The sequence below is a fragment of the Calypte anna genome, chromosome Z (assembly GCF_003957555.1).
Source record: "Calypte anna isolate BGI_N300 chromosome Z, bCalAnn1_v1.p, whole genome shotgun sequence".
In the NCBI taxonomy this organism is placed as follows: domain Eukaryota; kingdom Metazoa; phylum Chordata; class Aves; order Apodiformes; family Trochilidae; genus Calypte; species Calypte anna.
In genome coordinates this window covers 12,388,118-12,412,436 of record NC_044274.1, presented here as the reverse complement: position 1 = coordinate 12,412,436, position 24,319 = coordinate 12,388,118, and the positions used below count along the sequence as shown (strand labels likewise).

General features: G+C 39.1%; 1 protein-coding gene across 1 annotated transcript in view; it reads left to right on the top strand.

The window, feature by feature from the left end:
- Nucleotides 1-24,319, top strand: part of ADAMTS12 (ADAM metallopeptidase with thrombospondin type 1 motif 12) — a 178,984-nt gene that overhangs the window by 132,683 nt on the left and 21,982 nt on the right. The window contains exons 14-17 of the mRNA XM_030466864.1: nt 3,810-3,930; nt 9,923-10,167; nt 11,480-11,621; nt 21,214-21,340. Of these exons, the coding sequence (XP_030322724.1) occupies nt 3,810-3,930; nt 9,923-10,167; nt 11,480-11,621; nt 21,214-21,340 (635 nt within the window). The remainder of the gene's footprint in view (nt 1-3,809; nt 3,931-9,922; nt 10,168-11,479; nt 11,622-21,213; nt 21,341-24,319) is intronic.

Sequence of the window (24,319 nt, the reverse complement as noted above, 5' to 3'; positions counted from 1 at the left end):
AAGGATGCTAATGTGCAATATGCATGATATGACAGTCAGTGGTAGCTGTAGTACAGCATGTTTTACTGGCAGAGAGTGCTCAAGGCCATATGTGTGCAAAAGAATCAGAGGCTAATCACTGCTGATTTTTTTCCTTGTTTTATAATCTGTAAAGGGTTATAAAACAAATCCCTTTTAACATGCAATTAGGCAGAATTTTGAGGCCAGCTATTTAAAGCAGTTATAGAAAATATGCCTACTAGAATCAAAAGAATGAGGAAAGCAAATAAAGTGAAGAGGAACCATCTAGAAATGAATCTAATAGATGACAAAAATAACGTGATTCTCACAGGATCACAGAATCACAGAATGTTAGAGGTTAGAAGGGACCTCTGGAGGTCATCTAGTCCAATCCTCTGTCAGTGCAGGTTCACCCAGAGCATGTTGCACAGGATGACATCCAGGCAGGTTTTGAATATATCTGGAGACAGACTTCACCACCTCTCTGGACAGCCTGTTCCAGTGGTCTGTTACTCTTACAATGTGTTCCAATTTGTGACTACTGCCCCTTGTCCTGTCACTGCACACCACTGGACCGAGTCTGGTCTCATCCTTCTGACACCCAGCCTTTAGGTATTTATAAGCATTGATGAGATCCCTGCTCAGTCTCATCCTCTCTGGGCTGAACAGAACCAGCTCCCTCAGCCTCTCCTCACATGGTAGATATTCATTGGAACAGGAAAGTAAAACATGGCCTGGAAATTAAAGTTAATGTAAATATAATTAAAATTAATGACTGCTGCAGATGTTTATTCTTACACACGTGAATATACATTTTGTGATGATCACTAATGGCCTTGTAAGATGAGGCCCTGTTGCTTGATATGAAGGTCATTGTACCACCAGCAGCACCCCAGAGCTAGGAAATAAAATTAAGGCTTTATTTACTGTGAGACAGTCGATTGCCTGCCCTGCTACGGTTTTCTGCAGTGCATCACCTCATTCTTGGTGATCCTGGTACCCCACCCTGTTGCATATGTAGGTAAGACTGATGTCTGATTAGAGACAAACTATGTTTCAAATATTAGAGGAAAAACAAAATCCAGACTTCTGTGGTTATAACTAGAAGAGACAGAGGGATTCTCTTTATGTCATAGTGATGTCAGATTTTTATGCCATGGATGTAGAATCGTAGAATCATAGAATGGTTTGGGTTGGAAGGAACCTTAAAGATCATTCAGTTTAGATTCCCACCCCCACCCCCAAAATGGGCAGGGACACCTCTCACCAGACCAGGTTGATCCAAGCCCCATCCAACCTGGCCTTGAACACTTCCAGGGATGGGGCATCCACAGCTTCCTTAGGCAACCTGTGCCAGTGTCTCACCAACCTCACAGCAAAGAATTTCTTCCTAATGTCTAATTCAAATCTACTGTCTTACAGTTTAAAGCCATTCCCATTTATTGCAACATGCCTTTGTGTTGCTAAAGGAAATGTATGGCCAAGAAGGAAAGATCTCAGCTGATTCTGACTGAGCTGATACAGAGTATGACCTACAGGGAGACACTGACTGGCACCCCAGAGGCAGGAAATTGATGATACTATCGTGCTGCTACTTGACTAGTTTTCTGCTGCCAGTGCAGTAGTTCAGGACTAATTTGTTCAGCATTTCAGAATTTTTACACTACACAGTATTCATGAGGGAAATATGCTCAGTGATGTGTTTTTCCAAAGGTCTGGCTGAACTAGATAAATTATTTGTAGGTGTGACCACTCAGACAAGTATGAACAGTAAATAACGATATACAGAAACCTTTTAAAAAACATGTGTTTTCCACAACAATATGCTAATTTGGCAAAAATTACACAGCTTGAAGACAAGTAATTTTCTTTAAGACATTCAAAAAAGAAGCTGCAAAACACTCATTAATATTTTATAATAGCAGAACATGAAGACCAAGGCTTTCATTTATTGATTTTCCCCAACATTGTGTTTAATATGCACATGATGAAAAATAAACTTCAACTTTTGGGGCTCCCCAAAGAGGGTGGTTACTCTTTAGGTCTAATAATAACCTTATAACAATGACTTTACTAACTGTGTGTAAATGATTAACAAATGTACTGATAGTACACTAAACATACTCCAGAATTAATCTCTTTTAGAAAACAGTGGCACACATACCTACCTTTAAATTTTTAGGTATTATTAAATGTAAACTGCAGTGCATCTATGGATAGCAAGTGAAGAGTCATATCTGAAGTACTGGAAAGATAGAGAAACAGCTTGCACTTACCGCAGTCACACCTGTTTACTTTGAATACTTCATTAAATTAATTTAACATCCTTGATCAAATAGCTTCATGCTTGGAGGCAAAATTGTAGTCACCCTCCTAATGTGTGCTTATGTCTGTAACATTCTGTACTGCTGGTAGGCATGGTCTTGAGTGCCAAGATGTGTCTGTGAAAGACTTTACAAAATCTTCCCTTTTTTGAAAGTAGCCTTTGCTGAAGGGAGGGGGAAACTGAGGCTGCTGCAGAACCTTTTGGTTGGGCAAAGCTTTTTGGAACAGGTGTCAAAGGTGCTGGGTAAACGTTGCTGTTAAGTGATGGATTAAGGTTTTTTGAATCCTCTGTAAAAATGCAAGTGACATAGCTTAACATCACTTATAACTTGAGGCCATTCCTCGCTTGCATTTTTGCAGCTTCTCTAGCTGTTCATTAAATCACTGGCACATAGAGGATGAGTTCAGGTGTGTATTGAGCTGAAATGATGGAAAAATATTAGAGAATCCAGGAGCCATTGTACCTAGATTAGTCTAATAGATGGATTTTCCTGTCAGAAGCTTACAGAAGATTACAGTAGCTGATATACTGAAGATAAAATACGATCAGAATCAAAATCAAAAGAGGGGATACCCAGATTTTCATATATCAAGGGGGTGTTAGGAAAGTTGGCAGATATCACACCTGAAAGCTTATTTTAAGAAAAATCAGATGAGGAAATCTTTGCATGCCATCAGGATATTCATCTAATTCACAAGCCTCCAGGTATTTATTTATAGCCATTAAGTATAGACATTAGGTTGCATTCTGCAACCTATTAATTTTCAAAGAGAGGCAAATTCACCCCAAAATTTTTCTGAAGCTAAAAGGCATTAGTGCACAGAAGTTTTGAGTTGAGCAAGGGGGAAGTCCTGTCCTGACTCAGTATGAATGACATTTTTCTCTCAGTTTCTCCCTTTCTCTAAAAAAACATCAGTCTGGAAAATCAGTCTGTACCAGAACTGTATCTTAGCCCATTCCCCTTTTGCTGGCAAGCAGTAGAAGCAGCTGTTACAAGTATAAAACTTTATACCTTCTGAAGGTATAAAGTTTATACCTTTTTGCTAGAGGGTTTGACTGCAGTAGAGATTCTGGACTCTCCGATGACCAAAAAAAGCTGACAGAGAAATTTCAGTTCTGTTAATGCACTTTATTCCTAAGAATCCACAACAAAAGAAAACAAACAAAAATCCTAGATGTATTAGCAGGAGGTTGAAGCCTTTTGTGTGGTATGTTTCTATCCTAAGTAACTGCTTGCCACTATATGTTTCATGACATGGTGGTGGTTTGTTGCTTGTTTATTTTTCATCTTCATGTAAACACATGAGTTTTACCAAAATAACAATCTCTACTATTACTTTGTTTATATAGGATTTATTCTCTACCACAAAGTTGAGTCTTCCCATTCTCAGAAGAGCAAAGTACAGTGAAGACAGTGATACACAATCTGCATGTATTTCATTGTTGAGGCCACATTTATTCTGCACATTATTTTTCCTTCTAGGCCGTTGGCTGCGATTATGAGATAAATTCAAATGCCACTGAAGACCAGTGTGGAGTTTGCCTGGGAGATGGCTCTGCTTGTCATACAGTGAAGATGATATTTAATCAAAGCGAAGGATTTGGTAAAAGGAACTCTTTTATTAAACTCACCAGTTTATGAAGTAATTTCTCTGCATAAAAAAAGGTTTAAGTGCTTCTCATTGCAAAGCAAGTGATTGATCTGAGTAGGAAATTGTAAATTAGTGTTTCACAGAGAATCTTGCTACTGCTGGAAAATATCTGTGGTCTCTGTCTTATAAGTTCACCTTGTCTCATAAAAATCGTGTCAAAAACCAACATGCCCTAATCAAGTTACACAGGTAATACTAATATAATCCAAAATAGTCCAAAATGAATGTGATTTACCACCTTCTGGTGGACACCACATCTCTGGAAAATGTTAAGCACCAAGAAAATACCAGAGTTCATCAGGTGTCACGATGATGCTGATACCACTGGCTATGCTGACCATGTGCCACCTCTTCCTGATGCAGAATTTTGCAATCCTGGTTGCTCTAAATTTTTCTGTGGAAAGTATCTGTCTTGAAAGGGGAGAAAAGTGACTCTGTAGAGATTAGGTGTTCTGGAAGAGCACTGAGAGGACTGAGTATTCTTTCATTGACTACAGTGTCTAAAAGAGGGAGTGTGTGAATAAAACTGCAGAAGGACCATGATAGTTAGCTGGTGATGGAAGAGACAGCCTGGATAAGGAGCTTTGAATGAGAAAGCAGGATCAGAGGGGAAGAGGTGAAATGACAAGGCACTGGAAAGAAGAATGTGCCTAGAGCAGGGTCTGTGGCTGAAGAAAAAGGCTGGTCTAGAGGTGGAAAACTCCAGAATATAATTCCTGCCATGCTGGTGAGGAGGGAGAAATTGTAGTATGGGTTTGGCATTGTCTGGCTTTTGGGTTTTTGAAGTTTTCATAATTTGCACAAACATAACATGCTAATAGTTTACAGCTCATTTATTAAGGTTTTCCAAAGTTTTGGGGAAAAGCACTTTTAATACTTCAGGGTTTTTCCTGTACTGTGTAATTGTATTTGCTCTCCTTCACTCCATATATCACAGGTGAGCTGTGAAGATATCTGCAGCCTATACCTCCCACCTCCACTGTGGAACAGGGAGGAGAAAATTCACCCAAAGGCTCAATAATCAAGCCAAGGGGATGGAGGCTTTAATTCCCCAATTACAGTAATGGGCAAAAACCCAGACAGACTCAACTTGGGAAGAAAAAACTAATTCAATCTAAAAGGAGGAAGAAATCATCTTCCCCTCTCTATGATCCTGCAAGGGCTGCAGCTTCACATCTGCCCACCTGTGACATTTCAGGGGCTACAAATCCACATTTACCCCACCTTTGGGGTTGCCCTGCCATACTCCTTCATAGATGGGTTTCAGGAGGACACCTGCCATCTCACCAAGGGCTGCAGGGAAATCTCTGCTGAGGCACCTTTCCCCCTCCTTCATCAGTAACCGTGGTGTCTTTTCTCTGGCATTTGTCTCTCTCACCTTTTTCTCTCCTCTGCACTGCATGCCTTCTTTTTCTTTTTTAAAATTTTTTTGCAGTTGTGTTTCCCCTTTCCTGAGTATGTTACCTGCAGAGTCACATCCAGCTTCCCATACCTGCTTGGCCTGGGCCAGCGGGGCCAAAATTGGAATGGGGGGAGCTTCCACCAGCTTCTCACAGGAGCCACCCCTGTGCCTCCTGCAGCTTCCAAAGCACCACTGCACTCCACCAAGACAAGTGCTGTGAAGATGCCTGCAGCCATGCAGCAGTGCAGGTTGTATATGTCTGTGAGACTTAACAATGGACAATCTAGAACCCCTTATTCTCCATACTACAGTAATCCTCCAGCCTCTGATATCTCACTTCTGGTATTCTAAATTTCTCTCTGCCTTTGTCTATATATCGTTTTCCAGGGATGCAGATAAGCTGGAATTTATTTTCAGATAACAGATTTACTAAGAAGTTCCAGTACTTTAACACACGAAAGGATAACCATCTCTTATTTAAATTAATTTCCTGTTTTATCTTCTCTTAGTTTTCCCTTTCCCAAAGATTCCATAAGCCTGACTGACAAATAGTGCTTTAGATTCAGTAAAAAACTGGTTGATTCTGTAGATTCTTTGCCTTCTACAGGCATTGACTCCTTTGCAGGCAAAGAAAAGTGTCCAGAAGGTTGGGATTAGTGGACTCTTCAGCTTGTAAGACAAAGTGTGAATCTTGCTGAAGTTCATATGTGTTAAACTGAGAATAGGAAAATAGTTTTGTTCACAGTATCAGGCTTCTTTTTGTCTCTAGCAGGTACTGTGGTGTTCAGTCTTGAAGTATTGGATTTATGGCAGAATGGCAAAGGCTGCAGTCTCTAAAATTCAATATAAGTAACAAAACTGGACCAAAGCATGCTTCCAGCAAGGAAGATCTGAAGAGTTTTTTCTGTGTTTAATGGCACAGAGAAATACAAAATCAAAGGTTTCATTTGAAGTTTTATTGAGAACCTAGGTTCATCAGGGCCTTTCCTGTGTCTGGTGCTGCAGCACTGTTTATTCTGTGTGCAGTTTCACCAAAATGCCAGGTCAGACATGAAATGCTAGGATAGAGTTTTAACAATTCAGCCCTTCTCTGCATGGCAGGGTGCTCAGGTTACGCTTAAGTCTTACCACCTCATATATGGAAATAAAAGTTTTTAAATGTTTATTATTACTTCAGTCTTCTATTATGTTGTATTATTACTTGGGTGTATTCTTTAAAATTCTGTCTTTTCTGTGAATGCAAAATGGGAATAGTAATCTGGTTGCTCCCAACGCAGCTGCAGGAATGTCAGCATCATCGTGTGATGGATTCCATTACAGTTTTGAATGGAAAACAAATCTGAGATCTGATGTACACAAATGGTCTCAGCTGTTGGCACTAATATTTGCAAATACTTGGTCTGTACCTGGTTTTCAGGACGGTAGTCTAAAAACAATTTAGATTGCTTCAGCTGAACTCTTGTGGTAGAAGCAACATTATACAACATAGAAACAACATGCACATTTTTGGAAATTGGGAAATGAGGGATTGTACAGGAAGGGTGGAGGTGTCTAACTCTGCCTGTCAGAAGGCAAGAATAGGTGTATGTCACTCCTGTGAACTGCAGAATTTTAGCAAAGTGATGGGAAAAAAAAGGAAACTATTATTGTACTGGCTCTAATGTGGAGTTTTATCCCATTATCTCCCAACCAAGCTGGCAGGGACTGAATCGTTTTGTGCCATTGTGTCCCTGCTACTCCTGTTTCTTTTTCATACAACCAAAGTGCAGAGAGAGATCTGGTAGATGCCTGAACCTAGCCCTGAGGTGGAATATGGGCATGGGCATGATGCAGATATGCATCTGAGAGACTGGGAGGTCTCTTGGATCCTCATTTTTAGGAGACTGTCTCTGGACTGTAATTTTTTTCCTGTTTCCATCACACACTGCAGTTCTCCCCATCTATACTGTGTGAAGGCTGTGTGCACCCATACCTTGACCTGAGACCTGATAGGCCACTGGGAGCCTGTCCTGGTTTCTACGTAATTTTCTTGTGGTGGTGCCTATAGCCTGGCTCAGATGAAAATCATATCTCAGGGATGTGTATTTTTAAGAGGGAGAAGCTTGCTGATACAGCAAACTGGAAAGCAGGATGGAAGCTGTTGTAATAAACAGAAATAGCCATAATGGGTGCTCACTGCATTGGCAACACTGTGATCATCACCTGAGTGGAGCTACTCCTCTCTCACAGCAATGGGAAAAGAGAAACAAGCTCTTCAGCCCTGGTAGAGCTACAACAAGGCTTGCAGGAGTAAATTCATTTTGTATGCTCTTCCAGGTTAGGAACATATGGATTTAATTTTAGTTAAAAAGGGAAAGATTATTAGCATCTAACAGTTGCCATTTCATGGATGCGTGGTAGCACCTACAGTATGCATGTGCTAGAATTTAATGAAGACAGATGGCATTGTGACTCTTACTGAATCAAATCTCTTGAGCCTTATCAGATGAAACTGTGCAACCATAACCAATTATAGAAACACCATCCACGTCATTTTTAACAAAAAATGTTTATTATGTTGAGTGACAAACTCAAAAGCTTGCTGTGCTGAGCTTTGCTTTCAAAAGCAGATAACATTGATTATGAATTAGGGTGAGGTTATGGGAAATCATGGGCTAATTAGCTAGCCGAAGAGGGGAGGGCCAGGGAGAAGGGGTCTGGCAAAGTGGTTACATTTATCACCATGCCATTGTAATATATTTAAAATCAGGTTTAAGAGCAACAGCAAGTGATTCAAACAAAATAATCATGCAAAAGCTTGATAGGATGAAGATTATTTTTATGTTACAACAAAAAATTATGTCTTATTGGTTTTTAACTTTGTGTTTTGAAAAATGTTACTTCAATTACATCTGAAAAAAAACCAAAGCAAAACATTACAGGAAAAGGACACCAACATTGCAAAGCTTAGCTTTCAGGACATGACACAATTAAGATTTTCCATGCTGTGTTAATTTGGCCCACTTGTGAGTATGTCATTTAATCAGATCTTTAGTTACACGATCATGCACTGTGTTTGTAACACTTCTTCTCCATACCGAATGAACTGGGAGAATTATTAGTCCATGGTTACTTAAAATAGACATAAGCCACTGATTTCCTATGAAAGAAGTTATTCAGTAATTCTCCAGATTTTGTTACTCCCTTCTCTTATGGATGACTGAAAAATCTGAATTTACACAGTTTTGGAACCTTGAAAACATCCAGAAAAATCTCCCTCATCTGTATTAGTAGTTTTAAATATATATATAAAGTTAGATAGATATGTAATTATATATTGTTAATATAATGAGAAAGGGTCTGAATTAGACATATGACATTACAGCCAAAACTTCATCACCCCACAAAAGAGCTGCAAAGAAAATTTAGATATAAAAGACTGTGGGGCATTTATTTATGACAGCAGATTCTTGTATGGTGTGTAACTACTTCTAGTAGGTGGAAAGCATTGGTGCTGAAGATTGCTTAGTATCCCAATGGTTTCATCTCACACATGTGAGTGACTAATCAGAGGTGGCAAGCTTATTTCACAAGAAGTGTGAATGGAATGTGAGTCTCAGAATTTAATTAATGACCTCAGCAGTGTGTGATGAGAATGCAGAAACACATATGCCCGTCTTGATGTCACCAGCACAAGCAGCAGCTCATGCTCTCAAGGCACCTGATTGTAGAGCTGTTATCTATCCAATTTGTAAAGCCCAGTCAGGAGCAGTAGAAAGAAAGCAATCTGAGTTTGTGTTCAAATTTCTATGTGAACTTCCTATTTTTACAGTTCTGTAGCAGTAGCAATAGCAGTTCCCTTTAAGGTGAGAAGCACAGAGACTGATGTCATATACTGCCTGTGGTGCAAACAAAATTCTCTAATAGATTCTCTGGGTTAATTCTTAACAGACACAAAATCTCTTTTTAGATAACTTGTACATGAAGAGCTGTTGAAATTCCTTATGAAAATCAGTAGTTTATAGAAATATGTTTGATCATAGTAATTTAAATCATTTGAATAATGTCCAGAATATTTTAGTCTATCTAATTATGTATATACCTGTATTTTACAGATTAAAACATTCATTGCAAATTGAGAAGTCCTTTCCCACAACAGGCTTAACTTCCTGGAACTGCCTGACATTTCTCCAGATTTCTGACATTGCACTATACCAGAGGCCTTGTGTATGGTTATGGAGACATTGATGTTAATTTGTAGATTTTAGTTGTGTAGAGTAGATATCCCTAATGCAGCTCAGAAAAGCATTCACCTCTGTATTCTTTCTAAATGCCACTGGCATTGCCTAGGTACAATTTGTATTTGTATTCCTTGACTGACACTGGAACTTGGAACCACTGGCTTGGAACATTACACTTTTAATGAGCTGAAATTCAAGCTCTGTGATAGCATATTTCTATACATTATCAAGAAAAAGAGATATTTTAATGGTCTTATACAGAAGTAAAATGCAAGATTTTTTTTCTGGCTGTTCACCTCCATGTATATTTCTTCTCTCTTAGGGTATGTTGATATTGGGCTGATTCCAAAAGGTGCAAGGGGAATCAAAGTCATGGAAGTTGCAGAAGCAGGAAATTTCCTTGCTGTGCGAAGCAAAGACCCAGAAAAGTATTACCTGAATGGAGGCTTTATCATCCAGTGGAATGGTGAATATAAAGTGGCAGGCACGATATTTCAGTATGACAGAACCGGGGATCTAGAAAATCTGACTGCTCCAGGACCCACTAATGAATCAATATGGATTCAGGTAAATAGGGAATCACTAGCAGAACTTGCTGGGTTTGAGTGCTAGTAGAGTGTACTGGGGCTCTGAAACTGAGTCTGAAAAAAATATATATATTTTTATATAAACCTTTCTATCAGCATGCTGACTTGCAAAAAATAGCTGAGCTGGTCTGGAGAGAAATAAACACCTTGCTTAAGATGCTTGTTCATCCTGGCTGAAAACGGATGTCCAATGTCATGGTCTGATGACTCCTAAGGGATGGTTTAATCCAGTGCTGCCACTAGAATAGGGATAATGCCACCTGTAGCTGGTCAGTCCTTCGCCCAAACTTCACTTGTCTCTTGTGCCACCTTAGAGCAACAGAATGCTGTGGTGTGAACCAGACCTAGATGAAAGGTAACTGTCACAAAAAGGAAGCTGATGTCAGGTCATGAACAAACACTGTGAGCTGGGAAGGCTGGCAGTTGTGGCTCTTTACATTGGGGAAGAAAATCCAGCATTAGGTAGATGGATTGTATATTACATCAGTAGTTGGATTAATAAAGTGAAATGGGTCTTTTTAGCATCCACCGAGGTTGCTGCCTTTTGTTTCTTTTATGTTGCTTATAGATTCTAATTTAAATGTAGTTACTTTAGGTTTATTCTGCAAATAAATTGCCCATTTCTTCCTTGAATGTATATTGCCTGGCTTGTTTGCCTGTGTATCTACTGTGCAATTAAAAGAACCATTAGGGTTTGATGGGATCCACTTTTACATTTTGCATCTCTGGTGAGAAGGCACATCTAATGTGCATTTAGGAGGAAGAGTTGAAGTACATAGCTGAAGTCTTTTATCACATGATGATATTTTTCTTTCCTCTGTCTCACCAGCTAAACAATAAATTTCCTGAGTGCTTTTTCTCAGTTGGAATTTTCCTTCTTAATCCAGAAACGCTAAGTAAATAATACTAAAGCAGTGTCTGAATAATCTGTAATTTTCTAACCTAATGATTGTTTTGTAACAGTTGTTTCACAAGGGTAGGGACATTATAATTTATAATTATGATAGGCAGTAGCTCTTAATCAGCAGTGCATTTGGCAGTCCCTTGGATGGATCTCACATTATCTTTTCTTATAGTCAAAAGGATACCAATTATGTTGACCGACTTACTACCACTATGTTTGTGAAAGCACATGGCAAACAACAGTTTCTTAGAAAGGTACTCATATGCCCCTGTCAGCGTAAAAATGGAAATTTTGCTAGTCTGCTTTCCTGAACTGGTAGTAGGCCCCAAAATGGGCCAGTAGATTATTAAAATTATAAGTAATTAAATAAACCACACTCCTTTCCCAGCTACTTTTTCAAGAAACTAACCCTGGAATCAAGTATGAATATACTGTACGAAAAGAAGAAAGTAATGAGAATGAGATTGGAGAGCTAGAGTATTTTTGGCAGTATGGAGACTGGACAGCCTGCAGTGTTACCTGTGGAAGAGGTAATTCCTCGCATCCTTTTTCTGTTACTGTTTCTCTTCATTATTAGCAAATCTCATCTTTACTTTAAGTTAGCCAGCCAGCATTATCCAAGAGGTAAGGTTCTTAAATCTCCATTTAAGAAGTAACCAGATCACATGGTTGCAATAAAGTAATTTGGCTCTAAATAAAATGTTATTAAACCACTTAAGGCAAAAAGGTTTCTGTAACATATGCACTGGAACTCTCAGCCTTGGTAAACCAAAATGAAAAACTGTATTTTTCCCCATAATTTGTGTCAATATTATTCACAATAAGCAAGACTATTTTATGACTTACTCTTCTTTCCCTACTGAGTCTTTCCAGTATTTTGAATACAAAAAAATATTCTTTATTTTTGTCCTACCTTGACATTTAAGTGCTTCTTGCACATTTCTCGGAATTTACTTTATTTAAATCACTCTTGAGCGATTTGAGTGGCCTTTGCCACTCAGTAGTGGCTTGGGAATAGTTGCAGTTATATTGTAGTCCTGTACACTAATTTAAACCAGACAAACAAAACGTCAGCTTGATCTAACAGCAAGTCCAGAAGATTGCCTTTGGTAACACACAGAAAACAATGTAAGGAAAACTTTATTTGAAGTAGTTAACAGATCAATAAGATAAAGGTAATGCTTGCAGTAAAGCAATGATAATGATAAAAAAACTGAGAACTTCTTTACAAAATTAAAGTTTTTTATCCATCCTGTGTGGTAATATTTTTTAAAACATCAGAAAAATGTTGTGTGTGAAAGAAGTCTGCATCTGGGGGGGAAAGAGTGAAACCTTCTGTCTGAATGTGTTTGTGAGCTTCACTGGGCAGAAGAAGATTCTTGGAGATAGGAAGGGCACCTTGTTCTTTGACCTTCTGTGTGAAAACTGTATAGAACAGTAGAAGATAAATGTTACAGCTACTGGACAGACAGCATGAAACAAGCCTTTTCTCTTGCTAATGCTAGGGTATTATTGATGGTATCTTTTGATAATTATCCTGTTTTTTAACTGCTTGCCAGAAGAAAATAAAAAGGCAAAACAAATGTTGTAACAAATATAGTTCAAAATCTAGAAGCAGTGATGATTCCTGAAGTAAAAATTTTTTGAACATTCCTGTCAGGGAAGACACTAAAACAATGCGTTTTCTGTGATTCAAACAGAGGACATTGTGTGGCCTTAATTTTAGAAGATTAAAAGAAGATTTTTAGAAGAATAATGTAAATTCTTCCATCCCAATAACACATATGTATATACAACCATACTTCTATATATATGGACATATTACAGAGATGTTTATGCATCCAAATGTATTTTTTGCAAATAGTTGTGTTTGGTTTGTTGTGGTTCTGGGGGGCTTCGGGGCTTTTTTGAGGGTGGGGGTTTTTTTTTGGTTTTTGTTTTTGGTTTTTTTGTGGGTTTTTTTCTGTTTGTTTGTTTGGGGTTTTTTTGAAAAGAGTCTCTCAGGATATGTGCTTCCTGGTTAGCAGAAAAAAACCTTGAAAACTTTTTCTTTAAATAGGTAGCAGAAACAAGTGTTCCGCTTAATTGCATATTGTACATTTTAGTTCTGATACCTAGCAGTGAGTAGTATTTAATGAAACAATTAGCATGACAGAAAAAAAAAGGGGGGGAGTGTTACTGAGACTGTTTATTATATTGTTTTGGTTTTATTTACATCAGATTCGCTTTTCCCAGAACTGTTTCTCACTAAGTAAATTATAACCCTCTGGCTAAAGAACTGTGTGATTGTCTTTGATTTCTAACTGCCACATGGATTACTTAAACAGTGAACAGCAGGATATGGGTACTTTTCCAGTTTTTATTTAATAGGTGGCTTCCCGTATTTACTGTCTTTGGGGTCTTAATAAATATTTCTCAGCTCATTGTCTTTTTCTTTGCATAAGTACAAATTACATGTTTCAGGCAAAATTGTGGACTTAATGACAGGAGTTTGTAGTGGAACCAAGAGGCGCATCACAGCTCAAAAAGGTCACAGGAGCCTTCCCAGTTCTCTGCATTCCTCCATGGACAGGAGAAAAGAAAAGAGTGGGCCCCTTGCTTTCTTTCATCTGAGATACATAATTAGTAAAAGTAACAAAACAGGCTTAAAGGAGGATGTAGTCTGCTAATATATGATGCAGTTGGTGAATTGTCACTTATTCCCTGCCCAGAAAGAAAGGAAAACATTGGCACTCAGCTTCAACACATCACTTGAATTAGAGGAGATTTTATATCACAGTTTCTTTGCAGTTTTCTGCAGGTACCTGATGCTTAATCTGTTCTCTGTCTGAATGTGGATGAGTTGTGCTGCTGTTGTATAAGCTTGGCACTGAATCTGAACTGCATGGTCTTCCTAAGCACCATGCTCATGCAGTAATATAGCAGGTTTATACCCAGATGATTAGAGCCAAAGCACATCTGCAAAATTACCTGCAGATTTGCTGCATTAAAAAAAACAAAAAACAAGCAAACACAAACATGTAGCATCAGGAAAAATGTATTTGGAAAACATTAGAAAAACTTTACAACCTTATTTGGAGAAACTCGAAAGTCTTGCTACACCTAAGAGGGATAGTAGTGATTGTTGACCTAGAGCAGAAAGCCTCACATCATTATTCATTGTTGTGGTTTGATCCCCTCTGAGTTGAGTTCAGGACCAGGAGGCGGAATAAAGGTAGAACTGAATGTCCTCAGTGCTGCTGGATTAAGCATCACCCTTCTCTGACTTCCACAGAAGAGACTTCTGCCTGTGAATGATGAGACTGATTTTATCTGAACTTTTCTTAGATTCAGAATTTACTACCTTTGCCTGTAGCAGGCCTGTCGTACCAAATCTCAGGCATCTGAACAGTTTTGAAAAATTTGTAAGATAAAGTGAATTGAGGTAGGCAAGATGATTTTCTGCTATTGATGTGCTACATGAAAAGTCTTCCTGAAGACAAGGCTACAGTGGGAGTCAAGGAGATAAGAGAAGTTGCATCTATTTAAACGAAAACTATTAATCAAATAGCCTTCAAGGAAAATTGTAGTTGCCATCTGTTAAATAATAAACCAGTAGTTTTCAGGATAAAAGGTAGGACAAGAAAGGTGAACTATTAAGCTAATTTTGACAGCTACAGCCAGTGGGAGAAAATTGGTTCTTAACTAGATTTCGTTCTCTTGGCCAACCTGGACCTGCATTAAAAAAAGTGACCTACTGCCATTTGCAATGTAGAAAATAGTTCAGTAATCACAGGACAAACCTTTTCATGGCAAACAAATGCTGAAGGGGATAATTCATAGCAAAGCTTTGCTCAGTACTCACTGTAGGACAGTGTGACTCTTTGCCTGCCTTTCTTTTTATGCAGAAAGGTATGTGTATGTGTGCACACTGGACAGTGTCCTGCAAACTGCTGCATGCTCCCTCCAGAGCCTGCTGCCAAGAGAGCATGTAAAGTCCTTAAGCTTTTAAAAAAAAATAATTTTAATGCTGCACTGAGGATTTTTTTTTCTAGACCAACTACCCATTATTCTTTCTTCATGTAGTGGTCAATTAGAAGCTACAAGTATAAATCCTTCATCCTTATTTAAAGGCTTTAATTGTGTTTCTCAGAGATGGAACATAGCAAGAAGCAAAGCACAGCACAGCTGCAATTAAGGGAGAATACTAGGCCATCTCCATTGGTAACATCAGTTAATAACATCAGAAAAAATTTCAAAAGGACTTCACTGTAAGATTTTTTTGGAAAAAAGTCATGTGCCCTCTAAATTCTTCACAATTGTTTTTAGGGCTACTTTGAAAAATCACTTCCAGGTGTTCCTGAACTGTAGTTTTAAACTTGTAGCACTAATTTTAGAGAAAAAAAAGGTCTCTGAATTTTCCTTCAGTATTATGGATGTAGTTTTATAACACCAAGAATGTTAAGGTTTGCTCTTGTGTACACAGAATCATTGAATGGTTTGGGTTGGAACCATCTGGTTCCAGCCCCTCTCCCATGGGCAGGGACACCTCCCACTAGACCAGTTTGCTCAAAGCCCCAACCAACCTGACCTTGAACACTTCCAATGATGGGGCATCCACAACTTTACTGGGCAACCTGTGCCAGGGTCTCACCACCCACACAGGAAACAATTTTGTCCCAATATCAAACCTAAATCTCTTTAAGTTTTAAACTGTTCCCCCTTGTTCTATTGCTACGCACCCTTGTAAAAAGTCCCTCCCCAGCTTTCCTGTAGCTGGAGCCTTCTCTTTTTCAGGCTGAACAACCCCAACTCTTTTGACCCCTTTCGCTACTGAGAGGAGAGGTAGTCCATTACTCTGATCATCTCTGTGGCCTTCCTCTGGACTTGGTCCAAGAGCTCTTTGGCCTTCCTGTGTTGAGGGCTCCAGAAATGGACACAGTATTCCTGGTGGGGTTTCACAAGAGCAGAGTAAAGGTGGAGAATCGCCTCCCTCAACCTGCTGGCCACGCTTCTTTTGATGCAGCCCAGGATACAGTTGGCTTTTGGGGCAGCAAGCACACATTTCTGGCTCATGTTGAGCTTCTCATCAACCAGCACCAGTGCATTCAGTTCCACTGTCCATGACATTGTCAACACAAGATGTTAAACAGCTTCATGCACTGCACGTGATCATTGCTGTAGAGGGGGACAGCCCCTCCTCATCTCCCCTGCCTGTCCTTCCTAAAAATCTTCTGTTCTTCCATTCCAGTACTCCAGTCATAGGAGCCATCCCATCCATGATGTCTGAAAGATCATAGCCCTGCAGAAATGCACATCTCTAACTCGCTTCTTTATCCCTAGAGTCATTTAAGTTGGGCCCCTGATGAAGCTCATTTACTCCGTGGAATTCCTTTGTGCTGCACTTCAGGTACTCTCCTGCTGACCAGTGTTCCGTTTCCAAGCTCTGGGCCTGGAATATATATTGCTAGGACTGGCACCAACTGGTAGAAATGGGATGGATTGAGGTTCCCCTCCCTTCACAACTTTAGTTTAAATCCTTCCCCAGATTGGCAGTCCTTTAACTGAAGGTGTTCTTTCCCTTTTCTGACAGATTTCTTCCCCTTTTCCCATCAACTCCCAGTAGACCAGGTTTCTCAGAATGAGTTCAGTGATGTAAGCAGCCAAAACACTCACTGTGGCACTACTTCTGTAACCATTTGTTTATTCACTGGGTACAAATGACCCTTTGAAAGACCTTGTTGACTGGGAGCATTGTGGAGCAATCACAGCCTGTGCTCCTGTGTACTGGTGCTCCCAGGGCTCTGCAGTCCTTCCTTATACTCCTCAGAGTGTTCCTGGCTTTAACACAGGTGCCCAGATGAAACTTCAGCAGTGGATAATAGTCAGTGCACTGTTAAAGGTTTGGTAGTTTCCTAGCAACATTCCCGATAAGCAGCATACCTCTGTAGAGAGTGTGTCAGGTGGGCAAACAAGTGTCTGTGCTGCTCAGGAGAGTCTCCCACTACTGTTACCTGTCACCTTTTCTTGGTTGTGCTGGTTGTTATGCAGGAGCAGATCAGTCTCTCTTACTCAGCTCCAGTGCCTCTCCTGATGTGATGGGGACAACATTAGTGCATGCACTGAATAGATTTTGTTTATTCAGGTATCAAAATGAACTCCTTGCAAAACATCTGAGTTTCACATACAGCTGCGACAGTTACATGTTTTTGCATAGGCATTTTGTATGTTGCTTCTGGTCTTTCATTTCTGTTGTTCTCAGCCTTAATTTTTCCCAAACTAAGAGCTGTGCCCCAAACAGATTTCTAATCTCTATTTCAAAAACCTACCACATCCAACTGATTTTCAACTAGCATCTTTCAAACTAAGTGACATTCGGGAACTGAACAGTTTGATCTCTTATCTCAAATATCCTGTGTTAAGGATGAAGTGACACAGCAAGGTATAGAATCATAGAATTAGCTAGGTTGGAAGGGACCTCAGAGATCATCTAGTCCAACCCTTGACCCACCGGAGCAGTTGCTAGACACTGAGTGCCACATCCAGTCTTTTTTTAAATGTCTCCAGGGACGGAGAATCTATCACCTCACCGGGCAAAAGCTATCTTTGAGTAATCAATGAAATCAAGACCATTCTTTTGACTGTTGACATTCTTGGATTATTTTTCATTGTTTTGGTTTTTTATCCTCAGGCATATTTGTAAGATTTTTTGTTTGGCAGATCTGAGATGGTACACTTCTGTGTAAGGAAATATGAGTGTGGAAAGGGCTACACTGCAATGACTGCTGAGGTGAGCAGAAAGGAGTGGGGTGTTCCCGCTTGAAAGGAAAAAAAGATCTTTGCAATGTGATTATGACCACGGAACCAATGTCCTGATGAATACAGCCAGCATCTTTGTGCATGCAAAACAGTTGCCCACATGGACTAGTTAGCACTGAGGCCAGAGGGAAGAAGTGAAGGCAGGAGAACAGCTGCTCCCAAATAGCCAGGTGGAAATAGTGTTGAGTTGTACTGAGTTTTGAAGTCTGTTTAGAATTTTTAATCTGTGACAAATAAAATATTACACATTTAAGTTAGGAAGCTGTGGAGATGTTTGGTAGGGCAGGGTCAATGTGAGGTGACTAGTTTTCTGCTTTTGCAGTGCTTCTATTTGAACTTGCTCAAGCTGAAAGAAAAAACTGTTTATATCACTATATGTACACCTTCATAGGTAAATGTGTGTCCATATATACATATAGGATATATACATATAGGATTCCTTTGGAACTGAACTATACACAGTCATGATAAAAAAACCTGCATTTGTGGCTTCTTTAAATATAGAATTCTACCACATAACTTTCCAGACTTTGAAACTATGGTTGGCATTCATATAGCTTCCATAATGTTTGTATGAATAAATTAGTTTATTGATATCAGTGACCAGCAAATATTTTATGATCATGAACAGCCTCAAAGCAAAGGTTTACAAGGTTACAAAGGTTTATAGTGGTTTTAAAGTGAATTGCAGCAAATGGAATGACAAAAATTGTACCAAAGCAGAATAATCCTTTTATTTGCATTTGTAACCAACATATCACGATGATGAAAGGGACAGAAACATCTTTCTGTGAAAGCATGAAGGTTGCTAACTATTTCAGTTAAGTTTTCCATAGCATAAAACAGAGCAGTGTTCACTGCACTGAACTGGAAAGCTTCCTGATGCTTGAAATCTCTTAGGGAAAGGAGAGAGAAATGTCTAGCCACCCCACAGTCAGGCATGATGTGATACTTCCACATCATGTACCCTGGAGCTCAGATGCATCAGCCAAGGAAATTAATGGGAGCACAGGGCTGCAGTCTCTGAAGTCACTCCCTTCTCGGTGAAACTAAACTTTGTTCTAGGAAATCACCCTTCATCTGTAAACTAAGGAAGATTTGGCCATCAAATCCTCTTCTGTTATCATTAATTGTCTTACATATCTCATCCACAAGGTTTTCCTAACATTTCCTCATATAATCACAGAACCAATGCCTTAAGGTGCTATAAAAATTAGATACAGATTTCCATGTGCTTCTATGAAAAGACCCAAATATAGACAGGAAGTTTTTTATTTCCTTGTTCTGTGGAGTCCTTTTTCAGTACTATCTGATTGCAACCTCACTTTCACATATTGAGTCCATGCTCAGTTCTCCCAGCAAGAGTTACCACTGTTACTAGCTTTGGATTTCCTTGTATTAACATTCTAATTTTTATGTGTCTATTTTTATAAGTAGATTGTTACATTTTGGAGAGGAAAAAGAAAAGAATGCCGTAAAATAATTTAAAGTGATATGAAATAAAATTTTGGGGAAATATATTTTAATTCATATACATAGGGAAATTGTTATAGAGAGAAAAATAAGTGTATGTTCTATAGAGTAATATTTTCATATTTCCCAAGTATTATTATGTTCTTATCTTCTAGGCAGTTTCCCACACTAATTATTAGTAGGTGTAAGGCAAGCAAAAGCTTCATTCCTGAATGTTCAGCTAAGTAACCCAACACTTATGGCTGACATTATAGAAACAGTGTTGTTAATTCCTTTGCTTCCCTGGAGAAGGATAAAAGTCATAAATATGCAGTAACCTACTGTCTGCATATTAATTGTTGTGAATCAGTAGCTCAGTAATTAAACAAGAGTTAATAAGCCAGGTTTCTTCAGTCTTTTAAGTCCTTGTGATTTTAGGGGGCCTATTGTCACTATTTTAATGCCTCTATTAGTCTAGGTGCAACCTTTCAAAATGTAATACTGCCATACTTATTTTTAGACGGGGTTTGCAGCACAGGACATAGCTCAAATTACCACAAAACTGTGTGGAAGGCAGGACCCTGGAAATTTTGCTTTCTTTAGGTTTGCACTAGGGTAGTGCAGTGTTTTGGTTCATGGTTCTTTCTGTTAAATGTATGGATGCTTTTGCAAGTAGAACTGTTTGTATGTAACCCAGACTGTCTGTAGGACATGCCTCTGTGTCTTCTGTCACTACTATGCTTTGCCTCTTGTGTTGCATGCTGTGCAACAGTTATTTAGAGAAAAACCTTTGTATTATGGCATCATCGTTTTTGGTCAAGATTTATAACAAAACTTCTTAAAAGTGGAATTCAGAACTAAGAGTCACAGGGCTCTAGTTTTGTATCTGGTAACAGGGCCCAGATTGTATCTGGTTCAAACAGCCTTCCCAGAAGTATAAATGAAAGATCAGCAAAAATTGCTGTGAATACCCTGATGCTTCTGTGTTGACTTTTGCCAATGAGTAATCCAAGAGCCTTTCCTAGTCCTTAAAATCTTCTTTAGGGCTTGCAGGAGCCTGTTCTGAAGCTGACAACTAAACTGAGATTAAGGAGGGTGCTTTCTGATGTGTTTGAATTACCTGGTCCAAAAGAGTTCTGATTAATGCCTTTTCAGCTTGATGTAAGGTCACTTAGACCTGGTTTAGCCCAGACATTCAGCAGAACTGACCTGGGTGCTCATGGCTTAGATGAGTATATATTTTTCTGGGTGGAAAACCAGCTAGATGTCCGTCCTCAAAGAGTTGTGGTGAATGGAGTTAAATCTTGCTGGCAGATGGTGGTAAGTGGTGCTCCTCAAAGCTTAGTTTTGGAGAACAAGTTTTACAAGGACCATCTGAGGGAACTTCAATAGTTTACTCTGTAGAAAAGGAGGCTGAGGGGAGATTTCACTCTCTACAATTAAGTAAAAGGAGGTTGTTGACAGGTGAGTACTGTTTTCTTCTCCCAAGTAACAAGCAACATAGTGAGAAAATGGCCTCATTTTGTGCCAGGGGAGGCTTAGATTATATATTAGGATCAGTATTTTCCCTAAAAGCCTTGTTGGGCACTGGAAGAGACTGCCCAGGGAAGTGGTTGAGCCACCATCCCCGGAGGTATTTAAGAGACATGTAGATGTGGTACTTGGGTGCAGGGCTTAGTGGTGGGTTTGCAGTTGGACTTGATGATCTTAAGGATCTTTTTCAAACAAAACAATTCCATGATTCTGTGACTTCCACTGCTGTTAATGTATCCTGGGATGAGGAGCATGACCAGTGTGTACTCGGTGTGCTGGAGAATCTCTTCCAGGCTCATTCCCAGGTACTGTTAATTTTTCTGTCTCTTTCTCTGGCAGGGGTGCGGCGCCAGGTTGCCCTCTGCATGCGGAAGGGAAGAGGAGCAATCAAAAACTCCTTCTGTGATCCAGCAACACAGCCAAATGGACGACAGAAGAAATGCTATGAAAAGGACTGTCCTCCCAGGTAATGGATACTAGAAGGGCTCTGATCACGCAGCCTTAATTAAAGGAAAGTGTTGATTCTAATACCAGGTTAGTGTGGCATCTGCAGCCTTCCATGGTGAGCGCTCCCAAGCATTTCAGAGCTAGGTGGCAAAAACTCATAGTGTTAGAAATCCACAGATAAGAAGTGAGCTGCCCTTTGAGGATTCCAGTGCAAATTACCAAGCAGCTGGGGGAGATTGCCCATCCGTACAGATGTTGTTTTGGTTCAGTTTAGGTGCAGATGTGCCTGAAAATCATATAAATTCTTATTTATTTTAAAAATCCCATTATTGTCTTGTCTTGAGTGATAATGTATTACTGTGTATTCCAAAAAATAACTTGCAAAGAATTTTTTCAGGCTTTTTGATGCTGTTTTAAATATACTTTGTCCTTTCTTTGAGGGATGATGAGTGGAAGTTCGTACTTCTAAAACTGTAATTATTATACCCTCTTTATAACGCTTGGCATCTTTTTTATCATGTCACTTCTTGTTTTTTCTTTCAGCCAAGTGCAGCTTTCTTCATTCTGTGATCACTTCGTTCCCATATAATTAGGTTAACCTGTCTTCATCTCAGTTTAGTGAGTAGGGTAAGGAAGTCTAACCACACCATGCATACATGGATTCCAGGTGACAGCAGAACTGCAGGATTGTAAAATAGGCACAAATTTGATGGAAGGGATTAATCTTTGTTTTAGTTTCATGCTCTAGGTAGTCTTTCACATACTTCAGAAATTGTTTATCATGCTGCTCACATTAGTATAGTAGTCGTTCCCTAACTCATTGTGGTTAAATCAGAATCAAACCAAAGTAATTTACAATGATTCTCCTACAATGTATCACATTACATTTGCTAGCTGTGAATTCCATGAAGCTCTAATGTAAAAATTCTGCATGGCTGCTGGTATTATTAGTTGTTTCCAAGTATCTTCACACAGTATTATGATGCCTTCTCTGTGAATTACATCTTTACACTTGCAGCCTTTATAGGCAACTGTTAAAAGCAGTAACTACCAGCATTTTTTAATTCTTTGTAGATTGCTAGGAAATAAATTGACAGTAGACCAAGCTTATTAGCTACTTGACTAGCTATAAGCTGAGGCTATCCACATGCATGGGAATGTTTTTTACTTAGAGTACATATAAAATGTCCTATTTTTTGCAGAGTTCCAAATGAGCTCAATTTATCCAACTTGTTTTAAGTGACTGCATTATTCAGACCTGCTCTTGAAAGTGAGGGAGTGGAATTAGTCCCTTGTTGGGCAGATTGTATAATTGTGTGACACATGAACCAAGGTCTTCTGCAGGCCAGGCAGAAGAGCACTCGTGCTGCCAGCCTGAATGATGCTTCTCAAGCTCATTCTGCACTGCAGAGAAAAGTTATCCTTTTGAGGATAGCAAAAGGATAGACAAAAAGGCAGAACAGAAAACCAGTATGTGTTTAGTTCTAGAGTTATGCTGTGTATTTCTTTATCTCTTAGTAACAGAAGAGTGACTGGAGCAGTTTGATCAAGGGGCTTTCTAACTTAATGTTCTGGCTCTTAGAAGGGCAAATATGCTTAAGAAAGAGTGAAGATAAGACAAGCATAAATTATATCTCTTTCTAGTACTCTTCCAGCTTCCAAATGGTGTAATTACAAGCATTTCCAAAGGTTTTAAAGTCTAGTCTAATTAGTAACCTCCAATGGACCTCTCTTCCAGCCCACCCCTGCAAGTCTGTAGAACTTCTCTCATACACAGCTTCCTCTGCAAACTTTTATACCTGTTGTGTGAGGCACCACATCATTTTAATTATTTTGAATGTGGGTCTAACTAGCTTGGCTTGGTGGCCCCAGGCTCTTCTATTGGAATAGACGGCAGTGGTGACAGCCCTCTCCATCATTCCCAAGCCCTTAATTTTACAGATCTGGTTTCTGTTCCAGGCTGTACACACAGCATGGGTTTTAGTTGGTATTACTTTCCCTGGCATATGTGTCTTCTCTCATCCAGAAAGATGGTAACACATCCTCATCTGAAATGCAAGAACTCAGGGTAGTTTCTTGGTTTGGTTTTAAAGAAAATCTGAATGTTTGGAGAAGGTGAGATGGTCCCACACAGCATGATACTGGAAAACTGAGTGTTCACGTGGAGCTGCTGAAGACCAAATATTCTGTAGAAAGGTGGCTAAATTCTGTGTTGCAATTGATGACAGTGCTGTTAAACACAACTGTGCAGGGGGCTTTTGGTTAAAGCTGCAGCCACAGGGCTGAAATTGTTAGATGGTCTTGTGCTTCCCCACAGTGAACTATTTTTATAGGAAGTTCCTACTTAAAGCAGAGAGTGTTCTCTTGTATAATCCTCCCTCCTATGATCTACTAAATCCCAACTGATGGAAAACTACTACAATTCTACAGTGAAACTTGCTATTAGACTACTAAATCAGAGTTAGATAATTTATTAAACAGTAGCTACAGGCAAAGAATAATATTACTGTAATGTTTGTGACTCTTAGAAGCCTGATGTTATCTCATTAATCCATTTCAGGAAGTTAATAATAAACTGTTTAAATGATAGGCTTCTGAGAAGTCCAAGTCTGAACATTCTTGTTTGCTAGCTGAATTGGTCAACATTTGTTTTTCCCACACTTTCCACTAAAAGAATCTAAAGCAAAACAAATGATATATTTAAAGAGTTGCAATGTACATATGCCATGTTGAGTCAGGACAAAAGATGGCTGAACAGTTGGAAGCTTAAATGTCATACAACCATTTATGTAGAAATTGAATTTTATTGCTTAGCAGGAGTACAACGAGACTGTAGCATAAATGCCCAATTTTTTTTCACAGTTGTGCTATGGAATATAGTTTCCAGATGTATGTTTCTTTACTGGGCAGATACTTAGCTCTGTAGGTGTTAATGATAAAAATCAAATTAATCTACTTGAGGAAAACGAGTAAAATTTTAACTGCTTACAGTGTTATG